This window comes from Diuraphis noxia, unplaced genomic scaffold (assembly GCF_037042655.1).
Source record: "Diuraphis noxia isolate RWA-SAM2 unplaced genomic scaffold, SU_Dnox_SAM2 contig0002, whole genome shotgun sequence".
NCBI classification, from domain to species: Eukaryota; Metazoa; Arthropoda; class Insecta; order Hemiptera; family Aphididae; genus Diuraphis; species Diuraphis noxia.
Genome location: NW_028301712.1, coordinates 31,993,728 through 32,008,350, shown reverse-complemented (window position 1 = coordinate 32,008,350; position 14,623 = coordinate 31,993,728). Strand labels below are relative to the sequence as shown.

Here is a 14,623-nt window from a genome sequence, read left to right as displayed (position 1 = left end):
GAAAACCTTTCAGCCCCACAATTATATATTCATTCCTCAATGTGTTGACGAGGTAAAGGCTAGTATACACCTTCCCTCAATCTCCAATCATATTAAAAAATATTTCACGCCCAACGAAGTCAAATAGGCTATCCAAAAATACTCCTTAAAAAAATTACCGGGCTATGACTCAATAACGTCAGAAGTAGATAGATGCCTCCCCAAAAAAGTAATAGTATTGGTAACATATATATTTAATGCCAGTCTAAGACTCTCATACTTCCCAATCCTTTGGAAATTCTCAAAAATTTTACTATTTCCTAAACCTAATACACCCTTGGAGAACCCACCTTCATACGGACAAATAAGTCTCTTGCCCTCCTTATCTAAAATTTTTGAAAGACTTATTCTCAAACAAATGACTCCATGTATTATCAGGAACAATATTCTACCGGACACCCAATTCGGATTCAGATCCTCACATAGTATCATTCATCAAGCCCGTTGGATTGTCGATGCAATATCGCTCTCATTGGAAAAAAAAACTTTACTGTAACTGTGTCATTCTTGATGTATCCCAAGCGTTTGACAGAGTTTGGCATGACGGATTACTGTTCAAACTCAAAAGTTTTCTTCCCCACCCATTCCTTTACCTAGTTAAATCTTACTTAACCGATCGACACTTCCAAGTACATTATCGCTCTACATACTCAGAAATAACTAAAATCAATGTTGGCATCCCACAAGGGGGCATTCTATCTCCAACTCTATTCAACATCTATGTCGCTGATCAGCCCACCACACCTCAAACCATGGTAGCTGATTATGCTGACGACAAAGTAATTTTGTCAACTAGTGAAAATCCGGTAACCGCTTCATCAAACCTACAAGTTCACATCAACCAAATGACTCACTGGTACGACAATTGGCGTATCACAATAAACCAAAACAAATCAAGTCACACTTCATTTATTCTCAAAAAGAGTTTATGTCCAACTCTCGCATTGAACAACATCCCAATTCCCACATAGGGTACAATAAAATACCTCGGACTCAAACTCGACAAACGTCTAACATGGAAAAATCATATACGAACCAAAAAACTGATTCTCAATGCCCATTGCGCATGCTCAGCTCTCTAATATCGAGAAATAATAACACCAATCTAAAAGTCGAACTTCTAATTTACAAATCTCTACCGAACCCTAATTGGACTTATGGCATAAAGCTCTGGGGTTCAGCAAAAAAATCCAACACCAATAAAATCCAAGTATTCCAAAACCTAGCTCTTCGACGACTCTCCAATGCACCACCGTACGTCTCAAATCTAACATTACATAAGGATTTTCACATGAAAACCATCAATGAAGAAGCTTAATTCTTATACTCGCGCTTCCACATACGACTTCTATCCCTCCAAAATCTTCTTATTGAAAACCTCTCCTCTCTTACTCCCCCAGAAAATCGAAGGCGCAGGCTAAAACGAAATTCCAACCATCAATAATTAAAAAACAAAATATATATATATATAAAAATAAATAATAATTCATGTAAGTGTTACCAGTGGGGGGCTTTTTAATTAATTTTAACGTCCTGCCTTCTTTTAGCACATAAGCTTATTGTGCATATTTCTAATAAAAATAAAAATAAAAACAATTTCTTTATTTAACTCATTATTTTTAAATTTAGACGAAACCTGGTTTGATTTTTACCAGTTCCTGTAAAACTTTAATTGTTATTTTTCATTAATTTATTTCATTATTGTATATATTATATTTTATCATGAATGTATTGTATATATGTAATAGCATGTTATGTTTTTTATTTAATTTAATAATTTCGTTACTTTGGTAAATTGATAAATATGTATTTACGTATATTAATGTGAATTAAAATTAATTTAATAATACAATTTGGAATCGCTAATGTTTATACATTATAGATATTCTAATGGTAGAACATATCTTATTCCTCATTTTATTAATTTCAAACTTTTTGTCGATTATCGGTCCGCCAATAAGACGCCACCAAGTCAGTCGACGACCACCCGATCTTTGTTATATATAATATTATGTGATAAATTTCAGTACTCTATAAACATTTCGTGTTTATTTTTTGACCCAATACCCAGATAATTAATAATAAAAAATATTGTATGTGATTCATAAGATAAAATGTGGAAAATGTGGTACAATGGCCGACTACCCGTTGACAGTAAAATGCTAATAATCATTATCAGTTATTTACTTATATGAACAAAGTTAATACTAATTATTACTAGTTAGAAATAATTGAAACTTTTAACAATCACTCCTTACTAGTTACTACAATATTTTGTCCTTTAATCCCTATCAACAACCAAATTAAAAACAACTCGTTACAACTCGATTTTGGTTATTTATGTTGTACTTAATTTGAAAAACATAAAAAACCTTGATATATGTACTTTAAAAATGTATGAACATTTAATTAAATATTATAAAGACATAAAATAAATATAAAAACTAAAATGATTTTGGGCAATTCTTATGAAAGTTTCATCATAAAACTATTTTAACCAATAGCATATCCACAAATCCCTTTTATTTTTCTTAAAGATTTTTTCTGCAAAAATTTCAATTTTTATTTTATCATCTGAAAATTAAGCGACCTTGACTGACTTCAATGAATATATTATCTTTTAATTTTCTACTACTAATTATTAATTGAGATATTTATCTAGCTTTAAAAAACGTGTTTTTATCATTTGAAAAGCATTATCTCTTCGATTAAAATATATATCTGAGATTCGCTGATTTTTAAAGACAAAAAATGTATTAGTATTAAAACAAACTTCACGATAAATTTAATGAACTAGTAAAAGTAATTTTAGATTTTAAATGATTTACTCAAGAAAAAACACAACGAAACACGGTAGATGACATAGAAAACTATACTAATAATATGTTGGTTTTGTTCCGACATGCCACAAGAACTTTTTTTTCTTCACAGTAGTAATGCACCGCGATATCAACCATGATTATAATACATTTTTCATGAATTCGTAATATTTTCCTTAACCTCAGTCAGTTGATATTGAAATTATACAATAATTATTATTACGGGGAATGACTTAAACGAAAAAAATTAGTTAATAAAAATAACAGAGAAGTTTTTTTACCTTGATTTTTTTTTAGTTCTAACGTAATATGATAACTAATAAAAATATTCTGTTCAAATTTCAAGTATATAAAGCATCTTTCTTGCAAAAAAAAATATGAAATTCCAAGCAATATCGAGTAGCGTATTTTTCAATGATTTTTTGTTTATAAACAATAAAATATCTCTAAATAATCTTTCTTTTTTTTAGAAATAATGTATAAATTAACTATATGAAAAATAATAAATTATAAAATATGGACCTAATTTTTGAAAAATTTTCTTTAGAATGATTGTGAGAATGTAGGCTTTATAAACCAATACATCATAGACTATTTATAATACCTAAATGACTCAAAAATAGTTTCAATTATAACTCTACACATTTTACCAACAATAATTTCCATTAACATATATTGTGGTTTTGATTTGTTCTCAAATGAATAACATGTCGTTGTCAATTATAAATGGACCACATATTTTTATGTTGGCTGCATTATTTATTTAACTAAAATCATTATAGATACACGCCAGTGAAACACTGGATTTCAATAATTTAAGGTTTAAACTAATATAATATCTGAATGAATTGTTTGAATTATGTACCATCTACAAAATTCACTAACCTCTATAAAATTTATAAAACAGCACGTTACGTGCAAATGATTTATTTGTATTCTTCTTCAAAAAAAAAAAAAAAAAATTATAAGCTAAATACACGGTCCAATATAGCTATTATTATATTTTTCTTTACAAACGGTTCCAAAAGTAGTCTTCTAAATATTGCTATTTGTGAGCAGAAATACATAAAAATGGATAAATTGATCGAACAAGGGTTATACAACGATACGTCTTAATTATAATACGATGTATTTAGTTGGTCACATTGAACGTCAAAAGCAAATGCACTATAATATAATACCATTGAAAACTGCGATTGATACGAGTAGTTGGGCATAATGTTGATACAAAAAGCGAGAAAAATAATCAATCAATATTGCTGTCCAAAAATAACATAATAATAATAAACCTCTTCAAAATAAATTGGTAGGTTTAACTATATTATTATGTTAATCGTATTTATACTTGTAACAAATCGCGACGACTGTTCAATTTCGTAACCTCCTAATCTCAACGTCTCAACATATTTTTACATAATATAAAATCAATTCGTAGTTTAATTACGATTAAATATTTTACTAGTGAATTTTAATTGAAGAAAATCATAACTAATTTGCATGTGAAGCGTTTAAACCTTTTATCGAATTAGATTTGAGTGAATTCAAGTAAATCCCAAACTAAGTGCCCAAACTCGTGCGTATCGACGAGTCGTCTATCTCGGAATGACCTACAAATCGTATTATTGCGCTTCTGTAGGGGGAGACAAAGAAGCGAAATCAGAACGAAAATTAAAACATTAGTTGAAAGAAGTCAAATCAAACGGTGATAAAAATTAACTAATAGTTGTCTATACTCCTATACCAGTTGAGGACGAGATTCCATTAGAAGCCGAATTGGTTCTCATTAATTACGCACATTTTCCTTCTCAATTTTACAGGCTTAGGACTGTTAACTCTACAGTAGGTTTGGTTAATATACGTTAATGTGTGTTAAAAAAATATATATTATAATATATAAAATTTAAAATCGTTCATTTGGAAGTCATTTAGTCATCACTTAGGTTAGATGCACAAAATATCAAAATATATCTCAATCGTTATCTTAATCGATCGGAGTATCAGTGATAATGTGCTTAATTTCCAATATAACAATCTATTATCATTTTATCGTATATACTATATAATATAGTGTAGGTACATTTGCATTTTATACTATCTAATTTATATTTTGTAGGTACCGATTATTAAAAATTTGGATCAACTTAATAAAATACCTTTTTTAAATAGGAACCAATTCGATTACTCCCGAAATTTCACTTTTTGATGAATATTTCTCAATCCGTATCGATCTTACCCACACGATCAACTACCCGATAAAAAATTATGATAATATTATCTAGTTTACACAATACAATGGACGTCGCCGTCGTGATAACTATAACGATAATTTCATTACCGAGTTCATGACACTTAACTATACTATTATACTCCACTCGTATATTAGTATTTTATTACCACGGAATCATTATAATATGCAGCTATACTACAACAACAATCAAATAATGTAGTACAATTTATTCAATAACGAACATCAACAGTCAACAGATCTATGATGAGTCGTTCCGACACATTATTTATGTTTATTATTATTTATTTGTTTGTTAATTTTTTTATTATTATATTATCATTGTAACCAACTATTACAGTATAACATTCAAGTCAGCTATACTCGGTGCAACTATTGATTAAACTATGCATTAAATTGACCAAATTGTACCCTATGAACTAACAAAATAAATATAATTATGCACACCCACAGTATCAATCGTGTGTCTCGTACACACTATGTTCTCTATTTATGATAAAGCTATCATTACAGAGTAGGTAATTCAGAAACAACACCATATTTTTTAAAATCTATAATTTAGCAAAGAAGAAACGAAGGAGCTAAGGACTGTCCGTCGTTGTTTAGGAGACTTTCAGAAGTTTCATTTGAATGCTTAACGATGTCACTAGGAGGCCACTTAACCTAACCTCAGCCCAGGCCCTATTTTTTAGTGATTACGGCACAGATGCGGTCGGCACAGTTGCGGTCAATACCTTTTTGGTGGCACTTGCGGTCATTATTTTTTTTTACATATTTGAACTGGTTTTTACAATACTGATAATACTTTTACAGGCTTAGGACTGGCAATAAATATTATTTAATATTTACTGGTTTTCTTAAAAGTTGTTTTTTTTATATATATTCATTGTAAACTATTCTGATATAAATATAAAACATATAATTATTAGACATGTCAGTTAATTGCTATTGTCTATTAATCAAGTTTTTGTATGAAAGAAAGTATTGTTAGACATTTTTTTAAGTCTCTGTCCTCTTCATATGATTTTAATGTTTTTTTCAATTCTTCTGTCAAGTGTAATGTAACATTTTTTTCAACATTTTAATAATTATCATCGCATTGACATGGATAACGTTGTACCAATTTATATATAAAAATAACATAAAAGAAGGAAAGTTTGATTTTTAATATATTATAGGTTTAACTATTATTATTATATCAGTATTGTAAAAACCAGTTCAAATATGTAAAAAAAAATAGTGACCGCAAGTGCCACCAAAAAGGTATTGACCGCAACTGTGCCGACCGCATCTATGCCGATACCTTTTTTAGTGAACCCCAACACAAAGTGTGTAATCCAAAATTGAAGTGTGCACTACGGATTCGAGAAGTGTGTAGGTACCTACTAAATACTAATAAATAAGACTACTTGCTAGATAGTAATAGGTAGTACTGAATACATTATGCACATTTTTAAAAAATAATATTTTTTTGGCTCCCCCACGGTTCCTTTTTATTTCATGGTACATTAAAAGATGTGTAGTACGAATTTTTGTGAAAAATATGGGCTGTCTCAGCCTGTTTGTTATCAGTTGGTGATAAGATAGCAACTGCTCTACAGACATTTTTTAAGAAGCCCCGAACTTGCCTCCTGCGGTATTTTTCTTCAGAAAATAAAAATATTTAGTATTTACCAATATTTCTACTAAATTTTACTATCATTCAAAATATAATTATTATATATAGTATATACCCATCTATTACCGTAGGTATATTAAGTAGGTACGTTGTCAATACAATCAACCAATTTCGAAAACATCACTCATTTTCTAAATTTATTATTCAACGTTTTCAAATTATTTTTTTTTTACTTATATTCATTAGCAGCTGTCATTTATGATTTGTAACATACATATAAATAGTAAAAAGATTTCTCACAGAGATAATATTTCTGTTTGGTTAGAAATATGTTTCAGAACTTTTTTCAAGGAAATTTACGATTTAATATACTATACTAGTAACAGTAGTAACTACTACATATATAATACTTAAACGTTTTTCATAAATTCAAAAGTTTATTATTACGAATGGTATAGTATGTTCATAAACAATGGATTGCAGATAGTGCTCACGCCTATTCAGAAGACGCTGCATGATACTTATCCCGCGTAAACATGTTAATTGTTTGTTAAATTAATGGGACGTCTTTTAAATGTTTTATTTTCATAAATATTATTATTTTTGATACGTCTCATGTAGCCGATAAACGTTTCCAATTTGAGTCACGATTTATATATATTTTTTTTATTCAATGTTTTTAGTTTAAAATTACAATTCTATTAATCTACATTCGCATCCTTTTATACAATACAATATAGTTGGAAACAGCAAGAATCCTATGTAGGTACATCATGATTTACCAATTTTATATATTAAGTAACGTTTGTTCACAAGTACCTACTTTTAAAATAGCTAGTAAAAATGGTAACAATAATTTTGGTCACAGTACTGTGGGGAATATTTCCTACCGCGCATTGGTCGTTATGTAAGTCGTTTGACAACCAATCTCTAACAACAAAAATGAAAACATCAATAGCAACTTAATAATATGATTGCGGAAGGAAGTAGTCGGATAAGCGGACTCTTGTATTACCGTTTTCCGGTATTAGTGGAGTACTTCATTCTATTCGTACATCTCACGGTAGAAATTTAGTGAATAATATACCTATCTTTAAAACGGTCAAACTTCCGGTAAAATTCACTTTGTTTTACGATTAAATGGAGTGAAAGATCTCAAATAAGAACATATTATAGTCTATAGAGAGTATTTTATAAAAATCGCATTGGAAATGATTTCGACAAACCGATCTTTCGTGTTTAGCAGATAAAAATGACAATATTATGTAATATACTCATATGAAAAATAAATATTATATTATATAGACCATATAGCGTGTAGGGTAAAGGAAGGTATATTCGTGATAAATTAACTAGATGTGTAATTACAAAGTCAATTTCAGTAATTTTACTTAATAACTTTAATTGTTTGATGAACATAGAGTAAAGTTACTAGAATCTATGCAGTTTTGGGATTTTAAGTCCTTTGATAAGTTTTTATAAAAGCTCAAAAGTCATTGAGAAAAGTTAGGTAATTTTGTGATATGATATTTAATTTCGTGATAGCGGTTAGGTAATTTCGTGAGTACACAATAATTTAAATTTTTCATTCAAATTGTTCTTTAATAATTAAGTATAACATCTGGTATAATATAACAAAATATGTCAACACTTTTTTGAATTCATAACTATTCAATCAGACTTTAAGTTCATAAAATATAAATATAATCAGGCTTATAACTTAACAAAATTATAATAAAATGTTCATTACTTTATATTTATATATATAAAAAAATTTTCTTTTAACATAGGTATAGCTTAGAAAATAAAATAACAGACCTACACACCTAATATTGATATATATATAGGTACATAACTTTATATAAAAAAAAACCAAAAAACTCTTTATATAATAACTAAATTTTTCATTCAAATTTTTCTTTAATAATTAAGTATAACATCTGGTATAATATAACATAAAATATCAACACTTTTTTGAATTCATAACTATTCAATCAGACTTTAAGTTCATAAAATATAAATATAGTCAGGTTATTAACAAAATTATAATAAAACTTTCATTAGGTACTTTATATTTATATATATAAAGCTTAGAAAATAAAATAACAGACCTACAAAAAACTCTTAATATAATAACTATAATATTAACCATATTTATTTGTTTTACTTATTTTTCTAAATCATATTCTTGTTGACAACATGTATCACACATAAATACTTAATCAATGTCCTCATATGTTTGACAACTCTCATGATAAGGTACTAAACAATAGGAACACTGCACCCATTTTTTTCCATTTTTTTTTTTTACATCACTGTTGTAACTTTGTTTACAAACCCCGCACTTCCAATCATCATCTTTTGATGCATTTTTATTTTTTGTACTTTTTTTAGAACATACAGGAACAGACTCCTTTGAAGTTGATGGAATAGGTTGATCAGGAGGAGTCAGACATTTTGCACTTGAATCCCTTTTTGGCCTATTAGGGTTAGGTGTGGTTGGCTCTACAGAAGGAATAGTTAACAATGTTTGTATAGCAGTAATACTGTGTGGTTGAATTTCTCTACTTTGAATATCCCTGTTTGTCAATTGAGATGGAGCTATTGCTTCTGGAGGAATGGCATTTTTATTTAATGGGCAAATGCCACTTTTTTTAAATGCATTTTCTATATTTTTTTTAGAAAAGCTTTTAATGAATGCTGAATTCAATATTGTATGAAAAGTTGTCCGATTTGGTTTATCTCCAGGATTTTCCCTCATAAAGTCATTTAAGCTAGTGGCCCAGTTTGACTTAAGTGGTTTGTATACTCCTACATCTAGTGGCTGTAATAAATGACTAGTATGAGCTGAAAATGTAAATAAATATATTTCATTTTTGACATTATACTTTAAGATCTAAAAACCACAAAGTATTTTTAAATAATTAATAAAGTATATGTATGTAATAAAATAGGATTAAGATAAATTAAAAAAATAATTTTGTAATGTAATGTAATTTCGTGATAATCATAATTTCGTGATAGTAGGTAATTTCGTGATAGGCTTAACTGCAAAAATATTTGCAGATTCGTATAGAGAAACAGATTATCTTCATTTAATTATATAGGTATATCGTGATTAAAACAATTTTTAATGTCATTATATTTATTAAAAGAAACATGATTAAAAATGTAAATTCATTTGAGGTGAAAACGTTAAGAAAATGTGTATCTGCGATAAGCAATCATAAGTTAAAGGAAGTCAATAAAAAAACAAAAGTTTTACCATTAAATCAAGCATGTTTTCTAGTTTAATATTTAATAAAAATTATTTACTTACCTTAAACACAAGTCTGGAAATAAAAATGTTGGTCAAGTACTCCAAAACAAATGTGCAGAACGCACGTAAAATAATGATAAAGAATGTACAAACTGATAGTAAACAATCAACGTATCATACGCACCCAACGACTCTTTGTCAAACGACAGTAGTACCCAGGGTACCATTTGACGTAATTTCGATGTTTTTGACTAATAGGTATGTCCGTTACAAATGCCGAAAGAAATATCACGAAATTACATATATCACGAACATACCTTCCTTTACCCTATGTATGTTTCGACGTGCTATAGTACGAGTGTATTGATTATTCATTGCAAAGTTTTACGTTTTGGGGCCGAGTGAAATCTTGCAGTAAAATTACTTTTTACGAAACAGGTAAAAACATATATTTATTTTTATTATGAAAGAAAATAAATGTCTGCCGCCACCACCGTATTGGTGTTTTTTCGTTATTGCCGAATACACCTGACCATAATTCACGAGCGCGTATATATTGTTAGATGATAAAAAAAAATACATAAACGAATTTTATTTTAGTTCATATAATATAATATATTATATATAAAAATTGCCTGAAAAATATTGAACCATGAATCATTCTCTCCGGTCTTTACACCCCCCCCCCACCCTAACATACTCATACAAACACAAAATTATGTTTTTAATCAAAATAAAATCTTACGCCCGTTGCGTGGTGTACATAATAATATAAAGTAATATCGTATCCTCTTAAATTTGATATATGCTATGGTTTGGGGTTGAGGAAATTTGTCGTCAAACGTCTGTGCATACAATATGTACATCATATTATGGCAAGCGTATACATGTGTAGCCCGCGGGAGAAAATAATAATGTTCACTGCCGAGTGACGTATAACTCGTCATTACCACAATATTACAATACATAATATAATATGTCTGTACACTCACAGCGCTTCGTGACGCGCGCACGCGCGTTTGTGTGTGTGTGTGTGTGCAAGTACGCGTAAGATACCACGCTCGTCGTTTAAAAAAAATCACGAAACACCCATTTTACTGCAGATGTCTAAATATCGTATACACACATTTATATAATATATAATATATATATATGTATACCTGCACAGCATTATTATACGTCCATTTATAGTGGGATCATAATATTTTGGTTTCGATTTTGATGTTTGTTATCGCGACGATATCATTACATTCGCGGGTGAAATACGACGTTTTAAGAGTAACCCGTACTACACCTTTACCGTTGTGTAATAATATAATGCGTAATATAGAACATGATACATTATATTAATACAGGTAACATATTACTATAGTGGTAGGTACACGCTGAATACACGCGAAACCGCGGTCGTCGTCATTATACCGTCCTCGTCGGCGTCTTTATTCTATAATATCGTACATTCAATCTCCGCCGTTTTTTCCCCGTCTCGTTACTGCACACACACACGCACACTCATATTTATAGTGCACGTACGGTAAGTTATACGCGTACACGTTAATGCAACTCTGGGGAGTCGTCATCGTCGTCGTACACGGCGCACACTGCTACGCCTATATTATTATAATAATATACGCATCATGTTTATGTAAGTAATTTAAGTCCTGCCTCACCTCACCGCCATCTGTACGAAAATATATGTACGAGAATATAATATATACCTATAGAGAATTATGAATATACATATTATGATATATATGTACACGAAAATAAAAGATAATAATAATGACAGGAACGGCAACGACGCCGACGGAGAGGTAAACAATACACCGTCGGCAGTGTAAAGGTGGTAGGCACGAGCAGGTGTATAACAATATTAATAATAATATATTAACTAGATACGAGAGCGGCGTTGCTGCTGAGGCCACTGCTGCGATTACATGATATACTTACGCGCATACAACAAATTATGTCCAAAACGTCGATTGTGCGTAAGTTATATTGTTATTGTCACCATGATAATATGGTTGTCGCACGCGACGACGACATCGCCGCTCACTGCTGTCACAAACAATCAATTTAGAAGGACTGAACTTCTAGCACAAACAAATCATTCGGCAATTATTATTACTCGCAAGGCAATATAAAAATTGCATATAAAACAATAAAAAATGAAACAACTTAACAACTTTAAATGAGATTAGAAATTACATATTTTTTCCATCTATACGTTCTGAAAAACCCTCACAAATACCTGAATTATATTTCAATATATGATTTTAAAAATATAATTTTTTTCCAAAACATTTTTCGTATAAACGAGTATATTTGAACTTTAAATGAAATGGGATAAGTACCTATCCATTTTATGAACTAGAAATTATTAATTTGCACTTAGTATAATCCTTTTTTTTAATTTACTCTATCTAGCAAGCACACTTGCAGGATAAATCCTACCAAGGCGCATATCAAAATTGTTTAAATCAATTATTGGCCATTGCTGATTAAAAAAATGCTCTATCAACAATATATACATAAATAAAATTATGGTATGCCATATGCGTGAGACATTTCAAATAATAATTACAATTGGGTTGATTACCTTTTCAAAATATGTTCGATTAGGTAATGAAAATTAAAAATTTTAATTCGATATTAAAATACTGAATTTAAGTTTAATATTTTATTCATCGTTGAATTTTAATTTTTGATTTAGTTATAATAAATACTGTTTATTTAATGGAGTATAATAGCATTTTAGATCGAAAATAATATCAAATTTAAAAAGAATAAAATTATACACCAAAAACCAAACTAAAAACAGGACTTAAAAATAGAAACATGTTAAAATAGTTGATATTTTGATACATTTTTATATATTAAATCTAATAGGTACTCTTAAAGATGTATTCCAACATATTTTAATGTCATCCATTTAAAAAATGTAAAGGATTAATTTGCGAGCCGTATATAAATTATTTGGTGTACTTATTAGCCATTTTTATAACTTATTCTGGTGATCTGAAAACATTCTGTTCAATGAATACGTATTCGTGTTCATCATTCAACAGAATGTTTTCAGATCACATGCAGAATAAATTATAAAAATAATATTTTATAACATATCATCTTATATGAAACATTTTAAAATTGCATTACGTTAATCGGTAAAATTATTTCTCGATTAAATAAAAATTGAAACATTTTTAACAAATGTTCTAATACGAAATTATTAGTTATCTGAAGGGCTTTCACATTTTTACGCCCTCTATTTCTACGTGACTATATACGTATATAACAAATGACAATAGTATATAATGTGAAAGTATAATGTGTGTATTTATGTGAAGTTTGATGTGGTCGTAAAAAACAAAAGCTCTGCACACTTCAGACACGTCTGTTTTTCAGAACAATGACTGGTGCCACCGATGGTGGTAATGTTTTGGTTTTTGTGTAAAACGTATATTGTTATATGTGTCATAACATGTATTTCTCTGAATTTTTCTCATTTCTATTGTCTTGTCTTAGATTTTAAACGGAACTTTTGTAGTATGGTTACAAAAACGATGTACAAGTGAAAAATATGTACATTTATTGCAAACATAATATTGTTATGCTTTTATTATAATATTATAAACACTGGTGAAACAATCTATTTTTTTTTTTTTTTATCAATAGTCATCTGTCGTGAATTTTCAATATGACGGCCGTTTCCTGAAATTGACTCGACCGCTTCTCGGTATATACGAGCCGAGTTTTAAACCAAAAGGATAATGCTATCTGATAAAAAATAAATAAAGAACGCGACACGATAAGAACGTTATTATAATAGTCTTATAGAAGCATATATATAATATACGACTACAACAGTTGTATGATATAGCATGCATATACACAATTTTTTCGTAATACAATTTTTTCTCGGTTTTAAGACCCCATAATAAACATTACACAACAAAGCAACGAACCGCGTGCACAACAAAGGCTCTTTGATGGTTTATGCATGGATACACGGCAAGCGAAACAATTCAATGATTTCGGATTTGTTGTTCTGTCTGACTCGGTTTACTTGCAACTTACTTTTTATTAGCTCTCTAGCCGTCACGATAAAGCGTGTCACATCTCAACGATTACACCGTTGTAACAAACACAACACACGTATAATATGCGGCGAAAAACAACTATACAGCCCGGGTAGTCCAATGATAGCACCAACCGTAAAAATACGTCAGACTTCGAGTATTCGAACGAATGCGATTCAACGATAATTATTATTTAGGCCCAGCTATATTTATAAGGGCGAAATGAGAATAGTGTAATCAGGGAATTGATGGTGGTTTTAAATTCTCCTAAGGATTTGCAAGACAGTGATTGAATTGGATACGACGAGAGATTACCAGCTGTGACATTGGCGTGCTCTCCCAGAGATCTGGGGTTATTTATATCATTATACTAACATTAGGTTGTCGTTTTACTGAGACCACTGGAGATTCAGTTGAATGCTTAACTTCGATATGCCATTATCTACGGTGTTAATAATACAGTGAATGTAGTATAAAATCAACATTTGATATATCTTAGGACGTCAAACCATTATTTTTATCGTCGTGCCTCTCTCTGTAGGCACGCCTAATAATAAATTATAC

The 14,623-nt window shown here is 29.6% G+C and overlaps 1 protein-coding gene across 1 annotated transcript; it reads right to left on the bottom strand.

Moving 5' to 3' along the window:
- Positions 1-8,296: 8,296 nt before the first annotated feature.
- On the bottom strand, positions 8,297-10,121 carry LOC149058353 (uncharacterized). Its single transcript, XM_089219190.1, has 2 exons — positions 10,041-10,121; positions 8,297-9,545 (listed from the first exon to the last, which is right to left on the bottom strand). The coding sequence occupies exon 2, from the start codon at positions 9,480-9,482 to the stop codon at positions 8,940-8,942; it is 543 nt and encodes a 180-aa protein (XP_089075316.1). The 5' UTR covers positions 9,483-9,545; positions 10,041-10,121; the 3' UTR covers positions 8,297-8,939.
- Between the last annotated feature and the right edge of the window lie 4,502 nt (positions 10,122-14,623).